At 46.8% G+C, this 26,973-nt stretch overlaps 2 protein-coding genes across 9 annotated transcripts; both read left to right on the forward strand.

Annotated features, from left to right (window-relative positions):
* Positions 1-359: 359 nt before the first annotated feature.
* On the forward strand, positions 360-6,758 carry AMHR2 (anti-Mullerian hormone receptor type 2). 3 transcript variants are annotated; one of them, XM_045466706.1, is made up of 11 exons: positions 360-615; positions 917-1,099; positions 1,359-1,550; positions 1,817-1,894; positions 2,081-2,214; positions 2,329-2,559; positions 4,397-4,511; positions 4,656-4,828; positions 5,032-5,179; positions 5,351-5,487; positions 6,374-6,758. In XM_045466706.1, the coding sequence occupies exons 1-11, from the start codon at positions 543-545 to the stop codon at positions 6,581-6,583; spliced, it is 1,674 nt and encodes a 557-aa protein (XP_045322662.1). In that variant the 5' UTR covers positions 360-542; the 3' UTR covers positions 6,584-6,758. The 3 variants fall into 3 exon arrangements, with proteins under 3 accessions (XP_045322662.1, XP_045322661.1, XP_045322663.1); XM_045466705.1 differs by having other exon boundaries at positions 360-1,099; XM_045466707.1 differs by lacking the exon at positions 917-1,099.
* An 11,289-nt stretch (positions 6,759-18,047) lies between these two features.
* Positions 18,048-21,404, forward strand: PRR13 (proline rich 13). Of its 6 annotated transcripts, none has more exons than XM_045466759.1 (4): positions 18,048-18,069; positions 18,767-18,805; positions 19,167-19,531; positions 20,758-21,404. In XM_045466759.1, exons 2-4 carry the CDS (start codon positions 18,787-18,789, stop codon positions 20,800-20,802), a joined length of 429 nt encoding a protein of 142 aa, XP_045322715.1. In that variant the 5' UTR covers positions 18,048-18,069; positions 18,767-18,786; the 3' UTR covers positions 20,803-21,404. The 6 variants fall into 6 exon arrangements, with proteins under 6 accessions (XP_045322715.1, XP_045322714.1, XP_045322711.1 ...); XM_045466758.1 differs by lacking the exon at positions 18,048-18,069 and adding an exon at positions 18,070-18,174; XM_045466755.1 differs by lacking the exon at positions 18,048-18,069 and adding an exon at positions 18,138-18,358.
* The last annotated feature ends 5,569 nt before the right edge of the window (positions 21,405-26,973 follow it).

Genomic DNA, 26,973 nt, shown 5'->3' on the forward strand with positions numbered 1-26,973 from the left:
TTTTTAAACTCTGAGAAGTTTTATATAACTGCTTTCTGATTCTTGAGTTTGGAAACTGAGGTCAACTTTAGTATGGTCTGTGAAGCCTGCCTCTGCCCAGAGAGCTACAGATCTGAGCCCTGAAAATAAGGGTTAGAGAGATCTTGGGCACAGCCAAATGGCTCAGTTGACCTCACTCTGGTTTCCAGCCTAAGAAGGACTGACAGGATCCAGCACTTTCTTCCAGGGTCAGCAAAGGGCAGAGGTCTGAAGTCAGGCATCACAGGGTTCTCAGCTGGACCTCCAAGACCCCCTCCTCCCACTTTGCAGAGAAAAGAGGAGGCGGCTGCAGAGAAGAGGATATGTGATTGCTTCTCTGCTCCTCCCTCTCCCTGCTTTTCCCTACACCCATCCTCTCCCCCACAGCAGCCATCTCCCCCGCAGCAACTGGAAAGAGGGAGGGGGGCGGAGTTGGGGACTGAGGGATCAGAAGACCCACAGCGTCCTGTATCTGAACGAAGCTCTTGCCGGGGGCAGCTGTGCTGGTTCATGCTCCCCTCTCCATGCTGCTTGCCTCCTCCAGCATGATGCTGGGGACTCTGGGCCTTTGGGTACTCCTCCCCATAGCTGTGCAAGGTAAGTGTCTACAGGGTGGGGCAGGGCCTTTCCACTCGCCCATTGAGGGAAAGCGGGACTTGAAGCAGCAGCCATCCCTTTGGAAGAATCAGTGGGGTGGGTGAGTGAGGGCAAAAGGTACAGCCATGTGTCCCCATGGTGGGGTCAGGTTCCAGGCCTCTGCTGACCCTGTTTCCTCCTGTGGCTTTACCATGCTGGCCCTGGGATATGAAACATGTTCTGTCCCTCCTTTTGGCTGCTGCTTTTGCCCCTGCATTCACTCCCATCTTGAACCCTCCCCTCTCCCCACCCTGGGCCACAGCACCCCCAAGCAGGCGGACCTGTGTGTTCTTTGAGGCCCCTGGAGTGCGGGGAAGCACAAAGACACTGGGGAAGCTGCTAGATGCAGGACCAGGGCCCCCCAGGGTTATCCGCTGCCTCTACAGCCGCTGCTGTTTTGGGATCTGGAACCTGACCCAACACCAGGCACAGGTGGAGATGCAAGGTGAATGGCAAAGTATATAGCTGGTGATAGCTATGGTGGGAGACAGGTACATCCTGGGGTGGGGGGTTATAGCAGTGGGAGAGAAGGAGAAATGGAATGTGTGGAGGGAAAGAAAAGCCCATTATGAGATGGAGGGGATGTCTTTGATAGAGGACGGGTTTACCCTCTCTGTTCCTAGCCTCCATTATGCTCACTCGTCCTCTCTCTCTCTCTCTCTCTCTTTCTCCCTTTCTCCCCTCTTGTAATTCCACCCCATCAGGATGCCGAGACAGTGATGAGCCAGACTGTGAGGCCTCCCACTGTGAGCTGAGCCCCCGAGCCCACCCTGGCCCCAGGTCCACTCTCTTCACCTGCTCCTGTGGCACTGACTTCTGCAATGCCAATTATAGCCATCTGCCTCCTCCAGGGAGCCCTGGGACTCCTGGCTCCCACGGTCCCCAAGCTGTCCCAGGTAGCCCCTCAGGGTGCTGCGGCCTGGTGGGGGCTGGGGCCCAGGTTAGGATGAGAGGTAGAACCAGGGCCAGTTCTCACCCTACCCCCATCCTAAGTTTTCTTCCTCCTGGCCTTGAGAAGTTGGTTGCCCTGGTGACTGGGAGATAAGGGGCTTGTGACCAAGGTGGGGGTGGATCCAGAAGCAAGTTCTCTGAGGAGGGTGAGAGGAACAGAGCAGATTTGGGACAGGGCTCATCTAGGCTGCATTCTTGCCTTAATGTCCAGGCGAGTCCATCTGGATGGTGCTGGTGCTGCTGGGGCTATTCCTCCTCCTCCTGCTGCTGCTGGGCAGCATCATCTTGGGTACTAATCTACCCCATTCCTCCCTTGTGACCCCAAGTCACTGCCCCAAAGCTCTGACCCCTCTCCACGTTCCCCTGACCCCATGGTTCTGAGATCTCTACACCCTGAGCCCATTACCTCCCACAAAACCCCCTTCCCAGTCTCCATGACTGTGCACCCTGACACAAGGGCTTTTTTCTGCCCCAGCCCTGCTACAGCGAAAGGCCTGCAGAGTCCAAGGTGGCCCAGAGCCAGAGCCAGAGCCAGAGCCAGGCTCAGGCAGGGACTGGAGTGCTGAGCTGCCCGAGCTGCCTGAGCTGCCCGAGCTGTGTTTCTCCCAGGTGCCCGGGGAGGGGTGGGGGAGGGTCCTCTAGTCACCCCCAGAAGGTGGTCTGGGGAGGAAGCCTGGCCCTGACGCTAGCTGAGACCCACCCCCGGCACCGTGTCCCCACCAGGTAATCTGGGAAGGAGGTCACACAGTGGTGTGGGCTGGGCAGCTGCAAGGCAAGCTGGTAGCCATCAAGGCCTTCTCCCTGAGGGCCGTGGCCCAGTTCCAAGCTGAGAGAGCACTATACGAACTGCCAAGCCTACAGCACGACCACATTGTCCGCTTTATCACCGCCAGCAGAGGGGGCCCTGGGCCCTTGCCCTGTGGGCCCCTGCTGGTACTGGAGCTGCACCCAAAGGTGAGGACCGAGGGACATCTCTATGTGTTTGCATGTGTGTGTATGTGGGTGCATGGCTGGATGGCAGCGGGGCCCTGCTCGTGCTTATTCTTCTTCAGACTTCTTCTCCACATTAAAAATGTTTTTTTGGTTTTTTCTTGGTTTTTTATTACACAAGCAATACTTGCTAATGTTTTTAACTCATAAAATACAAAGAAGAGGAGATTTCAAAATGATCATATTCCCATCCTTAAAGAAAACCATTGTTAAAGAAATATCTCAAGGCACGGCCCTCCAAACCCCTTTATATATTCATTCCACAAATATGTATGAACTATATGTCACACCTCCTGTGCTAAGAAAGACATCTTAGTCCCTGCCTTTGTAGACTTTATTTTATTTTATTATGTTTTAAGCTGTTTAAATGTGTATTTATTTATATTGAGAGAAAGAGAGAGCATGAGCAGGGGAGGAACAGAGAGAGAGGAAGAGAGTGAGAATCCCAAGCAGCCTCTGGTACCATCAGCCCGGAACCAATGTGGGGCTCGAACTCATGAACCATGAGACCATGGCCTGAGCTGAAATCAAGAGTCAGGGGCTTAACTGACTGAGCCACCCAGGTGCCCCTGCCTTTGTAGATTTTAGAGAGTAGTGGGGGAGACAGAGTGGGTCAGGTAAACACAAAACTGAGTTTTGTCAAGCGCGTTACGTGCTGAGAGAGGGGGTACTGTGAGAGAAGAATAAGATATGTGACTCGAGGGGCGCCTGGGTGGCGCAGTCGGTTAAGCGTCCGACTTCAGCCAGGTCACGATTTCGCGGTCCGTGAGTTCGAGCCCCGCGTCGGGCTCTGGGCTGATGGCTCAGAGCCTGGAGCCTGTTTCCGATTCTGTGTCTCCCTCTCTCTGCCCCTCCCCCATTCTTGCTCTGTCTCTCTCTGTCCCAAAAATAAATAAACGTTGAAAAAAAAAAAATTTAAAAAAAAAAAAAAAGATATGTGACTCGAGGGGAGGGTCACGGACGGGAAAGAGGAAGAGGAAGAGGCAGGCAAGGATCCGACCCGGCCTGGCCCTGTGGGCCTGCTAAGGACTTGGGACTTTATTAGCACCTGCAGTCCTCGATCTCTGACATCTTGAATTCTGGGAAGTCCCCTCTTTGTGCCTTAATGCCCAGCTCAAAAATCTCTGCTTTCTTGGTTTTGTTTGTTTGTTTGACTTCCCTGGCACACTGATGGCACTTGGTAATGTTTGTTGAATGAGGGATGCTGTGACTCCTTTGCCTCCCAATTTCCACCTGCCCCCCACCTGCTGCTCTTCTGCCCAACAGCTGTCCCCATCGGCTGGCTATCCTATACAGGCCTGACACTTCAGGCCAGGAGGTTCACAAAAGGTACCAGTACCTAGTTTGCCTTGCCTCTTCTGTTTCTGTTTTTGTCTCAAGTCCCCAGGCAGTAGAAGGTGGTTACTAGTGAGCGACGCTAGAGTGAGACCGCTTGGGTTCAAGCTCTGGTTGTCTCTCACCAGGTGACTTCCAGCAAGTTTACCTAGCTCTCTTTCAAGCTCCTCATTGGTGAAACGTGAATCACAGGAGTACACACCTCCTAGGGTTGTTGTGAGGGTTACGGGAGGGCTGGCACATCGTAAGAGCTCAGACATTTGAAGTAGGGTTACTGTTTTTCCAGTCAATCTGACTGATGCACATTCTCACTCCTCCACCGCCTCTTATCTCAGCCTGGATGGATCAGTGTGTCAGTCTGCTGGGGGAGGCAGGGGGATGTCTGTCAATTGATCTCTGCTCCCTGGGGTAGATCAGCCACCTCCAGCTTATCATGTGTCTTCCTCTTCTCTCTGCTTCTCCCTAGGGCTCCCTGTGCCACTACTTGACCCAGCACACCAGTGACTGGGGAAGTTCCATGCGGATGGCGCTGTCCCTGGCGCGGGGCCTGGCATTTCTCCATGAGGAGCGCTGGCAGGATGGTGGGTGAGCTGGGAGTAGGAAGCCATGGGAATCAGGAGCCACACTGCTATGTTTCTGATTCTCCCTTAGCTAGAGATGGGAAGAACTAGGGTCAAGAGAAAGGAAGAAGATCCATACCCCTTCAACCTTGGCTTCTACCACAGGCCAATACAAACCAGGTATCGCCCACCGAGATCTGAGCAGCCAGAATGTGCTCATTCGGGAGGATGGGTCGTGTGCCATTGGAGACCTGGGCCTTGCCTTGGTGCTCCCTGGCCTCACCCAGCCTCCCACCTGGGCCCCAACTCAACCCCGAGGCCCAGCTGCCATCATGGAGGTGAGTACTCTGGATAAGGGTGAGGCCCAGAGATGATGGCAGTGTTCCTGATGAAGATGTGGCCTTTGCTGTGGCAGCAATGCGGCAGTACCTGTAGAGTTTGGGACATTGCTGAGTCTAGTTGGGGGGATGTCGCGCGTACCAGTGTTGCAGCGAGGCTTGCCAGTGAGATGATTCTTGGCCCTCCATGCCTTTCCCTCTAGGCTGGCACCCAGAGGTACATGGCACCAGAGCTCTTGGACAAGACTCTGGACCTACAAGACTGGGGCACGGCCCTCCGGCAAGCCGATGTTTACTCTCTGGCTCTGCTCCTATGGGAGATCTTGAGCCGCTGCCCAGATTTGTGGCCTGGTAAGGATGAGTGTGACAGTGCCCCCTCTCCCCTCCTCTCCTTGTCTCACTTGCCCATTCTAGATCCACTTGCCTCCTGACGCAGGAAGCTCTGCCCTTCTCCCTCTAGGCCTTTCCATAAGGAGACACCCTAGGGCTAGCTGACACCTAGCCCCCTATGCCTTTCCCCAGACAGCAGACCACCACCCTTCCAACTGGCCTATGAGGCAGAACTGGGCAGCACCCCTACCACCTGTGAGCTGTGGACCTTGGCGGTGGAGGAGAGAAGGCGCCCCTACATCCCATCCACCTGGCACTGCTTCACCACAGTAAGAGGCCACCTGCTGGTGGGCTGGGGACCTGGAGGGTGTGGGTCTGGGCTTCAAGGACTTGACTACCAGGACCAGCCCATCTGCTCCTGTCTCCTCTCATCTGCCACCACTCCTGGCTTATGTTCAGCTGGAGCTGAGCAAACTTGCCCTGTACCTCAGCTCATCCTCTTCTACCATAAGTCTCACACAGCCATTCCTGAGACAGGCACCTTCCTCTTGCTCAGACTTGCTTGGTCTGTCTCTCTTGTCTCCACCATCCGTAAGCCCTGTGTCCCAGTCCCCTCCTCCAGGAAGCCTACCTTGGCCTTGCTTCTGCCCTGAGCTCTGCTCCCAAAATGGCTCCACTCCTGGTACCCAGGAGCCCAACACTCCATCCAAAAATTCCTCGCCCTGTCCTACACATCTGGGTTTCTACCATGACCCAATAAAAGCCAGCCCTGGGTATAAAGGGTTAAAATAGTGGCCAAATGGTGAAATTGCAGGGTCTGTATAAATAGTTTCCTAACAGGAAGCCCCTTTCCCTGCTACCTGGTCTGAAATTTCCACTGCACAAGTATCTGTTGGGTTAAGCAGTGTTTGCCTAAGACCCTGGTTGCCTGAAAGGAAGGAGAGTAATTTCCCATCAGTGTGTTAAGTCATTAACCTGAATTAGCTTCTCAGAGGAAAAGGTGGTCCCTCTGGAAGGCACCCAAAGAACCTGTCTCATAGGAAGCAAGATGCTGAGGGCTGGGTCTCATTTGGGGCTGGGGGAGGGAGGCTCCAGGGAGGGCCAGAAGAGGAGTGTTGAGAACAGGGTAGCGGTGGGCACCTTTCAACTCTGGGGCTGGTCAGGGGGCCACTCAGGATCCCGGGATTAAACTTGCCTCCCGGTCCTTCTTGCCAGGACCCTGGTGGCCTGAGAGAGCTGCTAGAGGACTGTTGGGATGCAGACCCAGAAGCACGGCTGACAGCTGAGTGTGTACAGCAGCGCCTGGCTGCCCTGGCCCGTCCTCAGGAGGCCCGCCCCTTCCCAGAGAGCTGCACCCACGACTGCCCACCTCTCTGCCCAGAAGACTGCCTCTCACCTCCTCCCCACTGCCATTCCCCCTTGTAGGCCTCCACTGAATGTCTGCTGCTTCAGCATTCAGCAAGGCCCTGGTGTCAGGAGTCCTCCTGTACCATCTCTCACCTGTAAATATGCAGTTTATGTATAACCTATGTACGTGCAAACATAAATACGGTGATCAGATACCTGTCTGCTCTGCCTCACCACTGCCTTTCCTACTTGCCGAATGCTTAGATCCTTCTGTGGCCATCTAGTACACTGCAGTCCCGACGAGTGACTAGGGGTGGGTGTGCACAGGAAGGAGACGAAGTCAGCATTATCTCCATGTCCTGGGGCCTTCCTTCATGTGATCCTGGGGCTCCTCCTGTCTGTTGTCTTTTCTTTCTCTTCCCCAAGCCTTTATTTGGTGGGATCGCATGGCAGAGCACTGGGGAAAAAAGGGGTGGATGTGATGAAATCAAATCGCTGCTCTGAAGGTGCTCAGAGAGGCACAGCTCACTTTGTGGGGCCTGCACAAGGTCCTGGGGGTGTCCTCTCCTGAGGCTTGAGTGGGAAGACTTCACAGGGCACGGGAAGCTTGGGTTTTGAATGAGTGGTTTTCCAGGAGTGGTGAGGGCAGTAGGTGTCGTGTCATGTGGTGCAGTAAGAAACCACAAGGAACCTGGGGAGCAAAAGCGCAGGGTATGTTGTGGAGAGAGAGAGGGGAGGTTATGTGGAGATTGTAGGCAAGGCCTTGTGAGCTCTGCTGAGAAGTTCTTCCTTCATTTCTTGTGCGTGTGTGTGTGTGTGTGTGTGTGTGATTTCTAGTGGCTTTTCTTTCCCACCCAGACCCCATTCACACAGGGTGCCCTTCAGGGACATGTTACAATGGGTGCCTGGTTTATAGCACTAGTTCATTTTTTTTTATTTTTTTATTTTTTTTAATGTTTACTCATTTCCTGAGAGAGAGAGAGAGAGAGAGTGCGAGCAGGGGAGGGACAGAGAGAGAGGGAGACACAGAATCCAAAGCAGGCTCCAGGCTCTGAGCTGCCAGCACAGAGCCTGATGCGGGGCTCAAACGCATGAACCATGAGATCATGACCTGATCTTCTTTTTTTTTTTTTTTTTAACTTTATTTAAGTAAGCTCTATACTCAGTGTGGGGCTGGAACTCACGACCTCAAGATCAAGAGTTGCATGCTCCTTCAACTAAGCCAGCCAGGAGCCCCCCTAGTTTAGTTTCTAACTACCTGAGTGCACTTGGGCAAGTTATTTTCTCTTTCTGGGCCTCAAGTTTCTCACTTGCCAAATCAGGGGGTTGGAGGCCTTCTGGTCTAACTCCAGTAGACGATTGGGACAGCTCTGATTTCACTACAACAGGATTGATTCCTGCTCAGTGACTGAGCCCTATGTCTTTGAGCAAGTTACTTAACCCTAGAATCTGTTTTATCATGTGTAAAGTATGGATAAAAATGCCCACCCTGATTGCAGAGTTGATTCAGGGTAAAAAAGAAGAGGTGACAGGTCCTGTGCAGCACCTGACCTCAGTGGACACTCTATAAATGGGAACAGTTGTGACTGAACATTGAGATGATCTCTCGTCCCTTTCTAGCTTGGTTGTTCTAGAGTTCCAGGATTTAGCCTGTGCAGAGCCTGTCCACTCTCAAGCCCTGAGACTTCACTTTCCTTCAGAACTCTAATTCTCTGCAAGACATCATCATGTGAACAGGCAGCCACCACCTGAAACCAAACACATCAAAATCCAAGATCCTGCTTCCCCCTCACCAGCTGGGCTGCCCTACCCTCTTCCCTGGCTCTCAAGAGCACCCCGTTTCTCTCTCTATCTCTCTCTCTCTTTTTTTAGTAATCTCTACACCCAATGTGGGGCTCAAACTTACGATCCTGAGATGAAGAGTCACCTACTCTTTAAATTTTTTTTTTTTTTTTTTTTTTTTTTTTTTTTTTTTTAGAGAGAACAAACAAGGGAGAGGAGCAGAAGGAGACAGAGAGAGAATCTTAAGCAAGAGAATCTTGACTGACTTGGTTTTGGCTCAGGTTGTGATCTCGAGATTCATGGAATCAAGCCCCCTGTCAGGCTCTGTGCTGAGAGTACAGAGCCTGCTTTGGATTATCTCCCCCTCTCTCTACACTTCTCATTCTCTCTCTCTCCCTCTCTCTCAAAATAAATAAATAAACTTTAAAAAATCTTAAATGAAAACTAGAACCAAAAACAAACAAACAAAACAAACAAACAAACAAAAGAAAGCCTAAGAAACTGTCACAACGAAGAGGAGCCTAAGGAGACATGACGACTAAATAAAATGTGACATCCTGGGTAAGATTCCAGAATAGGAAAAGGACACCAGGTGAGAACTAAATAAATCTGGATAAAGTATGGAGTTTAGTTAGTAATCATGAATCTGTACTGGATCATTACATTAAGGTAACAAACATACCATAATAATATAAGGTGTTGATAATAGGGAGCTGAGGGTGGGGGATATGAAAACTCTGATTGCCTTCTCAATTGTTCTGTAAATCTAAAACTGCTCCCCGCAAAAGAAAGCTTATTAAACAAAAGTATGACCATCTCCAAAACTCAGAGCGGCCACAAATACAAAGAACAATGGCAGGGTTGTCGTAAGCATGACAATGCACACTTGCGGTATTTTTGAGTAGGTGTGTTGTAATATGTTGTATTGAAGGGATCACTAACATAAAACCCAGAAAACTTAAGATGATAATCTTGGCTCTCCTAACTGTGAACTCTTAGAAATGTTTATTTGTTTAATTTTCTCAGCAAGGGGAGTGCATTATTCTCTAAGTCATTTACAATCCTAAGATTCCCTACTTCTGTGATAAAACATTAGAGTCCCACTTGTGAAGATTACTTCGCCAAACCCAGTGTTTACCTCATACGATACTGCTGATTAGTGACCCCATGCTCACAGAGATGCGTGTTATGTCATGGAGATGCAATTTTGGGGGAATAATTGTATTCCTCACACCCAGTTCCCCCTATTATTAACATCTTACATTAGTATGGTATATTTGTTACCTTAATGATCCAATATAGCCTCGTGATTACGTGATTATTAACTAAACTCCATGCTTTATAAGTACACTTTTTAGAGGGTTGAAAACATAAATCTCTGAACAGAGATGGGCTCATGGGAAGGAAGCTATGTGGCTGAAGACAGGGGCAGTGGTCAGTGAGAAGAAGACAGATTCGTCACTATCCAACTTTTTTTTTTTTTTTTTACCTCTTGGATTTTGAACTATTTGCATGTTCTATTAAAATTAAGTGTTTACTTAAAAAGTTCATGCCAGAAAAAAAAGGAAATATGCCAAAGTATTAATAGTAGCGATACTGTTTGGGTAATGGGACCTCAAAAACAATTTTCTTTTTCTTTCTGCTTTTCTGTTTTCCAAATTTTCTTTAATTCTCATGAATTACTTATAGAATTTATTGAAAGCACATAAACAAATTATCATCAGGAAACATTCCTTGAAAAGCTACATGTGACTTTACATTGTCTCCCTTTGGTACTTAGGAACACAACTTGTAGCATATTTTGTGCCTATTGTTATGTTGTTTGCTGAAATTATTTCATATGTGAGCATCACATTCTCACCTAGACTGTAACTGAGAGCATAGAGAGTGTGGAGGAACATAGTTTATACTCCTTCCGGTTCCTTTATAGCACTCAGTTCAGGACTCTGCATACGGCCTGGAGGACTGGATAGAGTCCCGAATTCCTGACCTGAATTTGTTACTAACGAGGGTGAAGCCTGCACTAAACCATTTCTGCTTTCCGAGCTTGTTTTTCCTCATCTGTGCAAGGAGGGTGTCGTTCACTTTTGATGTGCTAAATTTCTTTTCAATAAATGCTTTTTGACCAACAGACCTAGTAGGAAAAAGATAAAGAGCCTACAGAGTAACACATATTGGGTTCTGGGATGAAGTTTTATGCCTTCGTCTACCTGCCATAGGCCTACCTGAAGTTCTTAGAAAGCAAGTGAAAGGTGTCTCATGCTGCTTGGCATTTCTATAGTGCCTACCTCGGGTCTAGGGAAATATCTACAAAATCTTCTATATCTTCAACCTCTTCTCTGACTGTCCTTTTCACTTTCTCCCACCCATGAAAATGAACCTTGCTTTTCCCAGAGTGGTAGCTTTTTTTCTTTTGCATACTCTGGAGGATGGTAGATATTTTCCTTTCTGTCTGTGGTTGCCTCCAGATCATTTCTCCATCTTTCTCCTCCAAAAACCCAAGCCTCTCTGAAATACATGCCATCAGGGGCAGCTGGGTGGCTCAGTTGGTTAAGCACCCAACTTCAGCTCAGGTCATGATGTCACTGCTCATGAGTTTGAGACCCGTCCCAGGCTCTGTGCTGTCAGCTCACAGCTCAGAGCCTGGAGCCTGCTTCAGATTCTCTGTCTCTGTCTCTCTGACCCTCCCCTGCTCATGCTCTGTGTCTGTCTGTCTCTCTAATATAAAAAATAAACATTAAAAAATTGATTTAAAAAAGTGAAATACATGCCATCAGACCACACCACTTGCTAGTTCACCTGTTGTGATCATTTACAGACCTCCTGGTCACTCCTCTGTATTTGTTGAACATTTCAGCAACTGGCTCAAAGTCTCTTTTTATCACTACTTTTATCATCATTATATACATTCTATACATCACTAGCAGATAAATCTATTTAATCCTTTCTTCTTTGACCTTTTCCTTCCAAGGAGATTTTCCTCCACCAAGAACTGTTTCAAGCATTCCACTTTCTGGATACCACCTTCTGCCTATTCAGCTCACTCTAGAGAGCCTCCACTGAGACATACAATCCATTGACCTGCCACTTTGTCACTGTCCATCACATCCTTGTGTCTTTCCTTCCTTCTTCAGCTTATTTTCCATCATCTATCATCATAATCACTACCATGCAAGCACACTTAACTGCCTTGCCCTCTTTTCCCTTTCCCCTTACTTGTATTTTCTAGGCAAACCCTAGTCCAAGTTAAATCCAGTTCTACTCCACAGCTGTACCTAAGCATGGGAGTTTTACGGCAGGAAACCACCACCTGTGCTGAATGGTCTCACTTTATATACTTGGCTCACAGACCTCAAGTGGGCCCTTCATGCTGCCCAGCAACCCTATTACAGTTCCCTAGTCAATTTATTTGCCCACTTTCCGAGATGACTATTTCTAACCTTTTCCTCCTACCTCCCTGTCAACTGACAAGCTTGCTTTTTACTTCCGTGAAGAAACAAACAAAAAAAAAAAAAAAAAAAAAAAAAGGAAAGAAAGAAAGAAAAGAAAGAAAAGGACAGCAATCAGCAAAGAATGTTTACATCTTCCCACCATTCCATCTACCAATGCATTTGCATTTGGACCTGTAGACTCTGATTTCCCTCCTATTACAATAATAACAGCCAATACATATATAGGGCTTACTGTATGTCCAGTGGTGTTCTAAATCTTTCATGTGTATTAAGTCATCTAAACTTCTCTATATGCATTGGGCTCTGTGCTGACAGCTCAGAACCTGGAGCCTGCTTTGGATTCTGTGTCTCCCTCTCTCTCTGCCCCTCCCAGCTCTCCAGAAAGAGCTCTGTCTCTTTCTGTCTCTCAAAACTGAATAAATGTTTAAAAAATTTTTTTTAAAAACTACTAAACCTCACTATAAATTAAGTATTATTATGATCCTTTGTCTTATAGACAGGAAAACTGAGGCCTGGAGGTTTCTTTTTTTTTTTTTTATTAATTCTTTTTTTTTTTTTTTTTTTTTTTTTTTTGAGCAGCAGGAAAAGTTTATTAGAATATAAGATTAGAAAGGAAGAATAGTAGGAAACTCTCTTTACAGAGAAGGGACATTCGAAAGTGGATGCCCAATTTTTATTCATTTATTTATTTTCAGAGAGATAGACTGGGGAAGGGGCAGAGAGGAGGGAGAGAGAGAGAATTCCAAGCAGGCTCCACACTGTCAATGCAGAGCCTGACACGGGACTTGATCTCATGAAACTTGAGATCATGACCTGAGTTACATTCAGAATTGGACGGGTGTGGGGGGAAGGGCACCTGGGTGACTCAGTTGGTTAAGTGTCCGACTCTTGATTTCGGCTCAGATCATGATCTTACAGTTCCCGGGCCTGAGCCCCTGTCTCTTCGCTGACAGTATGGAGCCTGCTTGGGATTCTGTCTCCCTCTCTCTGCCCCTCCCTCCCTCTCTCTCAAAATAAATAAATAACCTTTAATTAAAAAAAAAAAAAAAAGAGTTGGACGCTTAACCAACTGAACCACCCAGATGCTCCTGGAAGTTTCTTTTTAAGTGCCTTGTCCAGAGTCACAAAGTAAGTAGTCTGGCTCCAGAACTCATTTTCTCAACCACTGAACTGTACCCTGTGAACTGACCTATCTAAGGTCAGTCCCTCCATCCATGGACTGAAACCTTACTCTTTCTGGTCACTTTGTTCTTTCAATGATCTCTTCTTTCTCCAGCAATGTCATTTTTCCTCCCTACTGGATTATTCCATCAGTTTACAAACATGCTTTAAGCTCTCCCATCTTAAAAAGACCTTCCTAGGGGCTCCCGGGTGGCTCAGTCGGTTGAGCATCCAACTTTGGCTCTCGTCATGATCTCACAGTTTGTGGGTTCAAGCCCCACATCAGGGTTACTGCTGTCAGCCTGTCAGCGTGGATCCTGCCTCAGATCCTCTGACCCCCTCTCTCTGCCCCTCTCTCATTTGTGCTTCCCCCCCTCCCCCCCCCAAAAAAAGCCCTTTCTGGACTTCCCACCCTCTTCTGATTACTGCTCCACTTCTCTGCTTCCTTATTTACCAACACTCCTTGGAAGAATTGCTTTTATTTGCTGTCCTACTTCCTCATTTCTCATTTTGTCCTCAATTTGTTTCAGGCAAAATTTCATCTCTACCATGTCATTAAAACTACTCTTAAAAAGTTCATTATCTTTGGGGCGCCTGGGTGGCTCAGTTGGTTGAACGTCTGACTCTTGATTTCAGTTCAGGTCATGATCTCACGGTCATGGGATCAAACCCTGTGTTGGGCTCTGCACTGAGCGTGGAGCCTCCTTGGGCTTCTCTCTCTCTCTCTCTCTCTCTCTCTCTCTAATAAAATAAAATAAAATAACATAAAATAACATAAAATAAAGTGTTAAAAAAAAGTTCACCATCCTTTCAAATCCAATGGCCAATTCTCAGATGGTGCCCTACATAATTTATCAGCAACATTTGACACATTTGATAGCTTCCTCCTTAAGTGCTTCATTCATACTCTCTTCTGATTTTTCCCTTCCTCATTCACCACTCATTCTGTATCTTTTGCTTGCTCCTCTTCCCAATTTCTAAACATTGTCATGCTGAAGGCCAAACGCTAGACCCTCTTTTCTGCTCTGGCCACACTTGCCCTCTAGTGACCTCATCTAGCTCCTTGGCTTTTCATACCTGGATAACTCTCAATTTTTTTCTCTTCAGACCAAATCTCTCCCTGAGTTCCAGATTGCCAAATCCAACTGGTTTCTCAACATCTCCACTTGGATATCTTGTAGGCATCCTAAACTTAACTACAAAATTGTACTCATATCTGCTCCTCTGCTCATCTTCTTCATTTCAGTAAATGGCACCACTATTTTTCAGTTGCTCAGTGTCCTTGGGTTCATCCTTGATTTTTCTATTTTTTTTCACACTTCACATCCAGTCCAAATCTGCTAAGCTCTACCTTAAAAAATACCCAGAGTCTGACCATTCTTCACAATTTCCATCCAAGCCACCACCATTCTTCCTCTACACGACAACAGTAACCTCCTAACTGGGCTCCCTGTTTCCACTTTATTTTATTATTACTTTTTTTTTTTAAGAAATATATATATATATATATATATATGTATTTTAACATTTATTTATTTTTGAGACAGAGAGAGACAGAGCATGAACGGAGGAGGGGCAGAGAGAGAGAGGGAGACACAGAATCGGAAGCAGGCTCCAGGCTCCGAGCCATCAGCCCAGAGCCTGACGCAGGGCTCGAACTCACAGACTGCGAGATCATGACCTGAGCCGAAGTCGGACGCTCAACCGACTGAACCACCCAGGTGCCCCAGAAATATATATTTTTTAATTTTTTTTTTTTTTTTTTTTTTTTTAGAGAGACAGAGCATGAGTGGGGGAGGGACAGAGAGATAGGGAGACATAGAACCTGAAGCAGGCTCCAGGCTCTGAGCTGTCAGCCCAGAGCCTGACATGGGGCTTGAACACACAGAAGGTGAGATCATGACCTGAGCCAAAGTCAGATGCCCAACCAACTGAATCACCTAGGCGCTTCCCTGATTCCATTTTAACCACCTCTCCCTATCTTGTTCTTTCCTCACACAGTATCCAGAATGAGCTTGGTTTTTTTTTTTACCCTTTTCACTATTTTTAAGGGTACACTTCAGTGACATTAAGTACATTTACTTTGTTGTGCAACTATGACCACTATTCTTCTCTAGCACTTTTTCACCTTTCCAAACTGAACCTCTGTGCCCACTAAATAATAACTTTCCATTCTCCAGTCCCTGACAATTTCTTTCTGTCTATGAATTTGATGACTGTAGGTACCTCATATAAATGGAATCATACAGTATTTCTCCTTTTATGCCTGGCTTACTTCACTTAGCATAATATCTTCAAGTTTATCCATGTTTTAGCATGTGTTAGAATTTCCTTCCTTTTAAGGCTGAATAATATACCATTGTACACACATACTACACTTTATTCATCTGTTGATGGACATTGATTGGATTTGTTTCCATTTTGGGGCTATTATGAATAATACTTCTTTTAAAAATTTTTTAAATTTATTTTTGAGAGAGAAAGAGCAAAAGCAGGAGAGGGGAGGAGAGAGGGGGACAGAGGATCCAAAACAAGCTTTGCACTGACAGCAGAGAGCTCAGGGCGGGGCTTGAAGTCATCAACCATGAGATCATGAGATCGTGACCTGAGCTGAAGTCGATGCTTAGCCAACTGAGCCCCCCAGGAACCCCATGAAATATTTAACTTCTAAAAGGCATTATGGCCATATAGAAACAACAATAATGTCTTTCAAACTGAATCTTCCAAGAAATAAATAATACAGATATAAATTGTCCTAGAGCTTAAGGAAAAATAGAAAATATTCCAATTCATCTCAAATATTTAGCACAAAGCTGATTAGGAAGTTGTATCAAAATGCGCCATGGTTATGTAAGATATTATCATTGGGGAAGGGTAGGTACATGGGAATTCTAGTTTTTTTGCAACCTCTTGTGAATCTAAAAATTATTTAAAAATAAAAAGTATTGGAGCACCTGGGTGGCTCAGTCAGCTGAGTGACTGTGGCTCAGGTCATTATGTCATAATTTATGAGTTCGAGCCCCACATCAGGCTCCCTGTTGTCAGCATGGAGCCCACTTTGGATCCTCTGTTCCCCTCTCTCTGCCCCTCCCCCACTCATGCTCTCTCTCAAAAATAAATTAAAAACATTAAGAAATATTTCAGGGGCGCCTGGGTGGCTCAGTCGGTTGAGTGTCCGACTTTAGCTTAGGTCACGATCTCGCGGTCCGTGAGTTCCAGCCCCGCTTCGGGCTCTGGGCTGATGGCTCAGAGCCTGGAGCCTGCTTCCCATTCTGTGTCTCCCTCTCTCTCTGTCCCTCCCCCATTCACGCTCTGTCTCTCTCTGTCCCAAAAATAAATAAACGTTAAAAAAAATAAAAAAAAAGAAATATTTCAAAATCTATCAAAATCCTTAATTCAAGATGATGAATTCAATATAAAATTTATTTTCTTCATATTTCTTGTATCTCACAAATCTGGGATGTAATATTTTCATTATGATTTAGTTCAAAGTATTTAATTTCCATCATGGTTCATTCTTTGACCCAAAGTTATTTGGAAGCCTTTTTGTTTGTTTTCTTAAGTTTCCAGATATATGTTTGTATTTACATTTTACATTGTGACTAGAGAATATGGTATGTATTCTAAAATTCTTTGAAATTTGAATTATATTAGTTGAGACCAATTTTTATGAATAGTCTAAGTACGCTTAGGAAGAATGAGTATTTTTAAAAATTGTTTATTGGGGCGCCTGGGTGGTGCAGTTGGTTGGGTGTCCGACTTTGGCTCAGGTCATGATCTCACAGTTTGTGAGTTCGAGCCCCGTGTTAGGCTCTGTGCTGACAGCTCAGAGCCTGGAGCCTATTTAAGATTCTGTGTCTCCCCCTCTCTCTACCCCTCCATTGCTCACGCTCTGTGTCTATCTCTCAATAATAAATAAATGCTAAAAAAAATGGTTTTAATTGTTTATTTATTTATTTGGGGGGAGGAGGGGGCAGAGAGAGGGAGAGAATCCCAGACAGGGTCAGCGCAGTCAGTGCAGAGCTGGATGTGAGGCTAGATCCCACGACCTTAAGATCATGACCTGAGCAGAAATCAAGAGTCCAACGCTTAACCAACTGAACCACCCAGCTGCCCCAAGAATGATTTTTTTTTAAGTTTGGAGTGTATGGTTTTCTATGTTTATTTAAAACAAGCTTGTTTGTTGAGATTAAAAAAAAAAAAAAAAAAAGGAAAAAAAAAAAAAAGTCCATGGCAGCAATCCAGTCCAGAGATGATGGTAGGTTGGGAGCAGGAACGATGGAGAGAAGTGGAAGGCATTCAGATTTATTTGAGAGACAAAATGAACACTTCGTGGTGTTGGAAGGGGATGAGGGAAAGGTGAAGAAGAGAGCCATCAAGGATGACCTCTTCAGGGGCTCCTAGCTGGCTCAGTACATAGAACATGCCCCCCGCCTTTTTTTTTTTAAGTTATTCCTTTATTTATTTGAGTAATCTCTACAGCCTACTTGGGGCTCAAACTCAGGACCCAGAGATCAAGAGTCGCATGTTCTTTCCACTGAGCCAGCTAGGCTCCCCCAAGAGCATGCCACTCTTGATCTCAAGGTCGTGAGTTCAAGCCCCACATTTGGCATTGAGCTTACTTACGGGCGAGAGGGGGGGTAGGTTGGGGAAGATGACTTGTTTTATCTGTTTTATCCAATTCGACAGGTAGCAGAGCTATGCACCTAAAATAGGGACTCCAAGGAGGGATTAGGTAATCTCTGTATTTCGCCCAAGCACGTTTCTTTACTTCCCACGGCAGCTAGGAGGAAGGTGGCGAAATTAAGTCTTGGGGCTGAGCCTCAGCAGCTCCCCGCCCTTTATTACATGCTCTATATTCGTGTTACAGTACTTACCATGGTGTATTATTCACCTTACAAGGTGTCGCACCCTTTGGACTGGGAGCTCAGAGGGCATGGGCTGAGTTTCTTCAAAGCCTCTGGAGGGACTTTGCCCAGAAACTCGCTCCTCCGCCTCCCCGGTCTTTCTTGGCCCCGCCCCCAGGGATTTCCGGTCGGCCCGCTCCTCTACACCCGCCTCCGCCGGGGCAGCCCGGTTCTGCCCCTATTGCAACGGTTGTCCTCTAGCCTAGTTCGGGCTAGAGTGATTGATGCGTGTGTTCTCCAATCACTAACGCTGAAAGACCACGTAATTACCAATTAGGCGGTAGCAGAGGTGGGTGCTGAAGCCTGGGGTTGGGGGTGACCAGGAAGTGAGAGCCGAGATGAGTCAAGCCCAGGCGGTGGCGTAAAGGTGACCGGGCATCTGGGTTCCTCCTTTCCCGTCTCTGGGTCAGGGGTCCCTCCGCAGCTAGGAGCCAGGACCTCCATTTACTCTTGTTAATGTGGAAGGGGGTGTGTCTACATTTGTAAGCGGCCGAGGATTTTGCTGAGCCTCCTGCCCTTTCGCCGGGAGGCGGGTCCTTCTTAGCCTGGGGGTGAGGACTGGTGGGGTGGTCCTGACTCCCTCCCCCTCCGAGCTGGCGCCTGTAAAATTAAGGTCCTTCCGTAGCCTGTGGGTGGTTAAAGTCACCACGGAAAGGGTGGTGAGGGATGACGACGGTGAGATTCGCGGACTCTGCCCTTCTCCTGAGGAGTTAGAGACCTCCAGCTGCAGCCAGAGGTAGTAGAAGGTGGAGGGGTCCTGGAAGCTAAATTCCTGTAGTTAGGAAACTAGGGAAAAGAATAGGTAGGAGAAGGAACGGGTGGAAAAAAAGCATTTATGTAGAGGTCCTGGTAGTTTTGAGTCTACTGTAGGGCTAGACGCGTTGGGTTTGGGCTCAGGCTCAAAATCCCTTTCCCACCTCTGCGCCGTCAGCTTTTTGCCTTCATTTCTTTCTCCTCAGGCTGGAGGAAACACCTGAACATGTGGAATCCCAATGTCGGTAGGTGTTTGGGGATCTCTTCTCTCACCCCCACCCCTTTTCATATGAAACCCACAACAGGAAGTTTTTGTGTCAGTTTTTCCTCCGCCTCTCTCCACCGCAGAAGCAGTCCTTAAACCATAGCTGACCAATGGTCTTTCCTTAGAGTTCACGGTCTCCCTTTCCCCCCAGTCCTGTCAGTCCTTAACCTTTGTCTCCTGCGCAGCTTTGTCTCCCCTACGCCCCGTTCTCCTTCCTCACCTTTGCTTTTCCCTCTAAGTATTGAGTGAGAAACGGTGTGTCTCACCTTCTTTTGTAGGCATTTGTTGCCAGAGGGTCTGAGCAATTCTGATCTTAATTTATTCTTTGCTTCTTCCACCAGGACCACCAGGGCCAAATCCATATCCTCCTAACCTTGGGTACCCTGGAGGTTCCAATCCTGCCCACCCACCGCCTGTAAATCCTGCCTATCCTCCAGGCCCCTTTCCAACTCCTCCAGAAGCTCCCCAGGGGAATCCAGCTTTTCCCCCAGGTGGGCCCCCTCATCCTGTGCCACAACCAGGGTATCCAGGATGCCAACCCCTAGGTCCCTACCCACCTCCCTACCCACCACCTGCTCCTGGCATGCCTCCTGTGAATCCCTTGGCACCTGGCATGGTAGCACCAGGAATGGTGATGGACAAGAAGATGCGGAAGAAAATGAAGAAAGCTCATAAAAAGATGCACAAACACCACAAACATGGCAAGGTCAGTGCCCTCTGGAGTCTGGCTAGGAAGGGGTGCCCCCTCAGAGGGACTAGGCTGGCAGGAATGGGTAAGGGGAATTTGCAGTCTGAGGACGTGAAGCAGCCATTATGTGGCTCTGGTAGATGGTTCTTCTTTGTAAAGGATTCCCACTGGTAAGAATCTGATAATCTTGGAATATTAGGCTAATTGGACCTTCTATCAGGGAGGGCTAGGTTGAGCCTTAGACATAGATATTGGAATCTAAAGCCCTTCCTGTCTTTCTCTGTCCCAGAACTTTTGCTCCCCCCCACCCCACCCCACCCCAGATGCTTTTAGCAACTTAGATACACCCACCTTCAGTGTTCACAAGGTGTTGTGCTAATTACATGGGCCTTTTTGTCCTACCACCCAGCAGGACTCTCAGTGACTCTCAGCCTCAGATAAAAATTTCGTGCACAGCCCCAAGGTGAAGTATCTTCCTTCTAGAAGAGTGTTAAGCAGCAAATAGCTCTCAGGACAACTCTGGAAGGACAAAACCAACCTGGATCTTGAGGAGGCCTTAGTTTACCTTTTTCTGCCTAGTGTTTATTTATTTGCCTTGGGGCTTTGGGCACTACCTCCTGGATCTAGGTCTTTGGTGGAAGCTTGAGGAGAAGGAAAGATGAGATTGAATTGGGGGGAAAAATTACCCCAGAGAGACTCAAAAGTGTTTTTGATGACAGTTGATGGGAGTACGCATGTAAAGAATCTTGACTAGTACTCTCTCCACCTTCTCTCCCACCTTCCTCACTTTCTCCCATTTGGGGCTTAGGAAAAAGAAAAGATAGTTGGGCACACAGCTGCTGTTTCTACTCACTTGTCTTAGAATCATAGCTACAAGAACTTTCCATGTGACCAATCAGTAAGCATTTGTAAAGTAGCAGCTGTCTCTTAGCACTATGCTATGCTAGTGCCTGTATTTATTCCTTGCCAAGGCATTGAGTCAGGTAAAGAAAGTTGGAAATATGCTCCAAATGCAATATTAAGTTCTGTGCAATGATTTAGGAAGGTTTAATCCATTCTTATATGTTCACTGCTGAAAGAAATGTTTGCTTTTGCTGTTTAAGAGACAGTCTGTTTCAAAACTGCTGACCTTCTTAGGAAGCAAGGGGGTGCTGGGTGGAGGGGTAGAGCACCAAACAATGTCCCATGGAGTGATCAATGGTCATTGGATCTGATGCTGTCTCCTTTCCCCTTTCCCATTACAGCATTCCTCCTCCTCCTCCTCCTCTTCCAGCAGTGACTCTGACTGAATACAGGGCCTGGACCCTTCCCTCAAGCCTCTCCAGTTCTGCTCTCCCATCAAGCTTCAGATGCCATCTTGTTACTGGGGAAAATTAGCTCTTGTGCCCTTCCTCGCTCACCTTCCCCCCCCCCCCCCCCCCCAGCCCCAACAATCTGAGCCTTCCTCTTCTGTTCAGCCCTAACTGGCTAGGGAAAATGGGAAAAGAATTCCCATGGGCTAGCAAAGACCTTCTTCTCACTACTGGGATAGAACTTTTAGCTGATGAGTTTAGCAGGACTATTTTTTGAGGGTGATGAGAACTTTGAGCTAAGTGCTGAAGACAAGTTTAAGATCTGTAAAATGTGGTTTTGTAATACTTGTAGTTGGGAGGTGTTGTGGACATTTAATTACAGCGAAAAAGAAACTGTACTGTTTTTGTAAGGTGGCTGGCACACTTTGGTAATTTAGTGGCAAATACGTTTCCCATCAGGCCTTTATTGATCGTACTAACTGGAAGGCTGCTGGGAGGTGGAGTCCATTTGGAACCTAATCTCACTCCTTAGCTTGGTAGGCTGGCTCAGGTCCTTCTTATTCTCCAACTCTCAGTGCAAATAAAGCTGTTTTTCCTTGTCTCTGTTCACCCGTGCCATTACCTTGGTTGGGCCCAGCACATTCTACCACTTTTGCTGCCCTTCCTTAGACCCTCCAAAGTGTATCAGTTTTATATCCAGGAACTAGAGCATCAGTGAAGAAGACGCCATACTGTCTCTATGTTTCTTAAGTGAGAAGAACCTTCAGAATTGGTTCAGTCTATTGGTATGAATCTTTACTGTCTTCCCTTCAACGAACAGAAATAGGTCTTTAGCTTAAGTTTTCATATCTGCTACAGAGGTTCTTAACCCTGGCTGCCCATCAGCTATCAGAATGATTTAGAGTTTTGTCCCAAATCTATTGAGTAAGACCCTCAAGGATGGGGCCCTTTTGCCTGTCAGGAAAAGTGATATTTCAACTGCCTCTTGGGCCTGGAGCATGGAAAGGATGAGTTGAAAAAAAATGAAAGAGTGGATTTTCCAAGTGGAGTGGGGAGAGGGGTTGGGAAAGGCATGTGTGCTTAGGTACAGAGTCACAGAATTCCATAGCATGTTTGGGAATCACAGGTCTCCCAGTGGGACTAGATTGGTTTCCTGGAAAATTGTTTATTGAGGAAATACTGTGTTCTGGGTGCTGAAGCTACAGTTCCTGCCTTTCATGATTCGCAAGCTCTAATGGAACAGATGGACACGTAAATAGGTTATTATAATACAGTAAAAAGGACCACAATAGAGACATGGACCAAGCAGTGAGAGAACAAAGGAAGGAGTGACAGTGCCACTGGGAAAATGAACTAGATCCAGGCTGGGCCTCAGAAAAAGTAGGAGTTGCCCAGTTGGTAAAAAGTACCAGCTAACACTGAGCATTTATTGTGTGCCTTATGTTTATAACTTCTAGAATCTTCACAGCAACTCTATGAGGTAGGTACCATTGTTCCCATTTTGTAAGTAAAGAAAACTGACGCAGGAAGTGGTTCTGTCAGGATTCAAACTCAGGCAGTCTGGCTCCTGAGTCTGTGCTCTTAACCCAATGGATTCCAAGCAGAAGAAACAGTTTTACAGAGGCACAGAGTTGTAAAAAGGGGTAGGATGAGGGATGCCTGGGTGGCTCGATCAGCTGAGTGTCCAACCCTTAATTTGGGCTCAGGTCATTATCTCATGGTTGTGGGACTGAGCTCTGAGTTGGGCTCTGTGCTCACAGCACAGAGCCTGCTTGGGATTCTCTTTCTCCCTCTCTCACTGCCTCTTCTCCATGCTTGCTCTCTGCCTTCTCTCTGTCAAAGTAAATAAACATTAAAAAAAACAAAACAAAACAGGGGTAGAATGAAAGTTTAGTTCTTGAGCCTGAGTCACCATGCAGGAAATGAGGGACAGAGAGCCCCTCATTTAGAGGGAGAGAGCATGTGCATGCACAGGAGAGGGGCAGAGAGAGAAGGAGAGAGAGGATCCTAAGCCTCAGCGTGGAGCCTGACTCGGGGCTCGATCCCATGATCCTAGGATCATGACCTGAGCTGAAATCAAGTTTTCAGTATTCATCAGCTCTTCTTTTTTGAGGAGAAGGGAGATATGGACACAGGGGGATTGTGGGGTGAAGAGAAACAGATGTTGACAAACTAGAAATAAGGAGAAACACAGCAGTGGCTAGAAGGGGAAAACACAAAAAGAAATCGTGAAATTAGGAAACTCACTGACTCCTTTTCTCTCCCACTCTTTCTCTCTTTTTTTTTTAATGTTTATTTATTTTGAGAAAGAGCATGAACGGAGGAGGGGCAGAGAGACACAGAATCGAAAGCAGGCTCCAAGCTCTGAGCTGTCAGCACAGAGCCCGATGGGACCTGAACCTATGAACCATGAGATCATGACCTGAGCTGAAGTTGCACGCTTAACAGAGTGAGCCACCAGGCACCCCACTGTTACTGTTTTTTTTTTTTTTTTTTTTTTACATTTATTTATTTTTGAAAGACAGAGTGAGACAGAGCACAAGTGGAGGAGGGCCAGAGAGAGAAGGAGACACAGAATCTGAAGCAGGTTCCAGGCTCTGAGCAAGAGTTCAGCACAGAGCCCAATGCGGGCCCGAACCCACGAACCATGAGATCATGACCTGAGCTGAAGTCAGACACTTAACCAACGGAGACACACAGGCGCCCCAACACCCCACTATTTTTTAATGTTTATTTATTTTATTTAAAAAAATTTTTTTAAAGTTTATTCATTTTTGAGAGACAGAGTGCGAGTAGGGGAAGGGCAGAGATAGAGGGAGACACAGAATCCCAAGCAGGTTCCAGAACCTGAGCTGTCATCACAGAGCCCCACCTAGGGCTCAAACTCACAAATCACGAGATCATGACCTTAGCTGAAATCAGACACTTAACCAGCTGAGCCTCCCAGGTGCCCCCTAATGTTTATTTTTGAGAGAGAGAGAAAGAGGGAGTGCTAGTGGGGAAGGGACAGAGAGAGAGGGAGACAGAGGATCTGAAGCCCAATGCGGTGCTCAAATCCATGAACCATGAGATCATGACCTGAGCCGAAGTTGGAGGCTTAACCGATGGAACCGTTCAGGTGCCCCCTTTCTCCCCACTCTTTTTTTTTTTCTTAACATTTATTTATTTTTGAGACAGAGAGAGATAGAGCATGAACAGGGGAGGGGCAGAGAGAGAGGGAGACACAGAATCGGAAGCAGGCTCCAGGCTCTGAGCCATCAGCCCAGAGCCTGACACGGGGCTGGAACTCACGGACTGCGAGATCGTGACCCGAGCTGAAGTCGGACGCTCAACTGACTGAGCCACCCAGGTGCCCCCCTTTCTCCCCACTCTTAACCATGGAGAGCACATCTCCCCATCCTGGTATTTCTAAGCCATACGCACAGTGCCTTCCTATTGTTTTGTTATTTCTCAAAAATTTATCAACTTTTTAAAAAAACTTTTTTAAAAAGTTTGTTTTGAGAGACAGAGAGAGCATGGGAGGGGCAGAGAGAGAGGGAGAGAGAGAGAGAATCCCAAGCAGGCTCTCTCAGCTCAGAGCCTCATGTGGGGCTCAATCCGAATGAACTGTGATATTACGACCTAAGCCGAAATCAGGAGTTGGATGCTTACCTGACTGAGCCACTGAGGTGCCCCCCAAATTTACTAACTTTTTAAAAGCTGAAAGCAATACATGTACTTGAGAAAAAGATTGTAACTTTTTTGTTTTATCTTTTAAAATTGATTTATTTTTTTTCAACGTTTATTTATTTTTGGGACAGTTAGAGACAGAGCATGAACAGGGGAGGGGCAGAGAGAGAGGGAGACACAGAATCGGAAACAGGATCCAGGCTTTGAGCCATCAGCCCAGAGCCCGACGCGGGGCTCGAACTCACGGACCGCGAGATCGTGACCTGGCTGAAGTCGGACGCCCAACCGACTGCGCCACCCAGGCGCCCCAAAAATTGATTTATTTTTTTAAAGTAAGTTCTATGCCCAGCCTGGGACCGGAACTCATGACCCAGAGATCAAAAGTTGCATGCCCCACCAACTGAGCCAGCCAGGGCCCCCAGATTGTAACATTTTTGAAAAAGTGTTTATTTGTTTTTGAGGGAGAGTGTGTGAGCAGGGAGGGCAAAGAGAGAGAGGGGCACAGAGTATCTAAAGCAGGCTCCACGCTGAGAGCACAGAGAGCACAGAGCCGAGTACAGAGCTTAAACTCACAAACCCACAAACAGTGACCTGAGCTGAAGTTGGATGCTTAACCAACTGACCCACCCAGGTGCCCCCAGATTATAACATTTTTAATAGGAAATTGAGTGAAAAGATTCTCCTCTCTTCTCAGAGAAAGCCAATCACAACTACCAGATACTTTTGTAAACTTCCAGAGCTATTCTGTGTACAGTCAAGTGCCCCCCTTTTATTTCTATCTTACATCATTCCTATTTTCCTCCTCCCCACTTTATATGGGAGCATACTCTATGCCCTCTTTTGGACCTAACTTTTTCTCATTTAACCGTCTGTCTCGGAGTTGATTCCATCTGTGTGTATGTGCATGCATGTGTGGAAGTGTACTAGTGAATACAACCTTGTTTTTAACACCATTCAATTTATCCAATCTTTTATTGTTGGAATTTTATATTGCTTCCAGTCTTGCTATACACTTAACTGCTACAGTGAACATTTTGGTACATTTATCTTAAACCGAGGTTGAGAGATGCCTGGGTGGCTCAGTCAGTTGAGTGTCCGACTCTTGATTTCAGCTCAGCTCATGATCTCAAGGTTCGTAGGGTTTGAGTCCCACGTCGGTCTCACACTGACTGTGCTGAGCCTGCTTGGGATTCTCTGTCTCTCCCTTTCTCTCTGCTCCTCCTGCACTCTCTCTCTCTCTCTCAAAATAAACTAAAACAAAACAAAACGAAAAGCAAAAACAACTGAGATTGAAAAGTCAGATGCCCATGGCTATATCTGGCTATGAGTCTGTCCATCCGTCTGTCTGTCTGCCTGTCTCTTTTTCTTTTTCTTTTTGTGGAGAGCCCATTCTGTGCTAAATATCAGACTCTCCCCACCCCTCAAGTAGGCTCCATGCCCAACGTAGGGCTTGATCTCACAACCCTGAGATCAAGAGTTGGATATTCTACAGACTGAACCACCCAGGTGTCCCCAGACATTTTCAATAAAGATTTAGATTTCAAGCTAGGAAGTCTAGCAACAGTGGGTCCTCATTCCTGAAGGCAGAAAATCTGGCCTCGAGTAGTGGTCATTCCTTATAGGGGGATCCTGTGCACTCCAGTCTTCTCATTGCAACTTCCTGTTGCCTTCTTTCTCCCAATTACATAACTTGCCTGTCCCCTGAGAGCATTGGGTTTGCGCCATATTTTGTGCAATGATATAAAGCACTAAAGATGGTGGTTCTCAAATGTGGTTATCTTATGACTTCACCACCTTGTGTCCACCAGGGGAATCTGGGATTCTGCCATTCTCTTCCTACTATAAACAAAGTCTAGCAAGGTTTCCACACAATTGACAATGGGAAAGGATAGGAAACCCATGAGATCTAAAATACAAATTGAGGGCCACCTGGGTGGCTCAGTTGGTTAAGCATTCAACTTTGGCTCAGGTCATGATCTCATGGTTCATGGGTTTGAGCTCCGCATAAGGCTCTCTGCTCTCAGTGCAGAGCCCACTTCGAATCCTCTGTTTCCTTTGCTCTCTGCCCCTTCCCCACTCATGCTCTTTCTCTCAAAGATAAATATTTTTAAAAAATCATTTTAAAAATCTCTTAAAAAAAATAAAATACACATTGACACTTTAGGGGCGCCTGGGCGGCTCATTCGGTTAAGTGTCTGACTCCAGCTCAGGTCATGATCTCACGGTTCATGAGTTCGTGCCCCTTGTTGGGCTCTGTGCTGACAACTAAGAGCCTGGAGCCTGCTTCGGATTCTGTGTCTCCTTCTATCTCTGCCCCTCCCCTGCTCACGCTCTGTCTCTGTCTCTCTGTCTCAAAAAATAAACATTAAAAAAAAATATTAAAAAAATTGTCACTTTAGCTTTGGGGGATTGCCAGTCATGGGATGAGTCTTTAGTTTGCTGTCTTTTTGGAATCATCTGCCTATATCAGGTCGTTTTGTAGCTCAAGGCAAACTCACT

This window comes from Leopardus geoffroyi, chromosome B4 (assembly GCF_018350155.1).
Source record: "Leopardus geoffroyi isolate Oge1 chromosome B4, O.geoffroyi_Oge1_pat1.0, whole genome shotgun sequence".
Classification (NCBI taxonomy): domain Eukaryota; kingdom Metazoa; phylum Chordata; class Mammalia; order Carnivora; family Felidae; genus Leopardus; species Leopardus geoffroyi.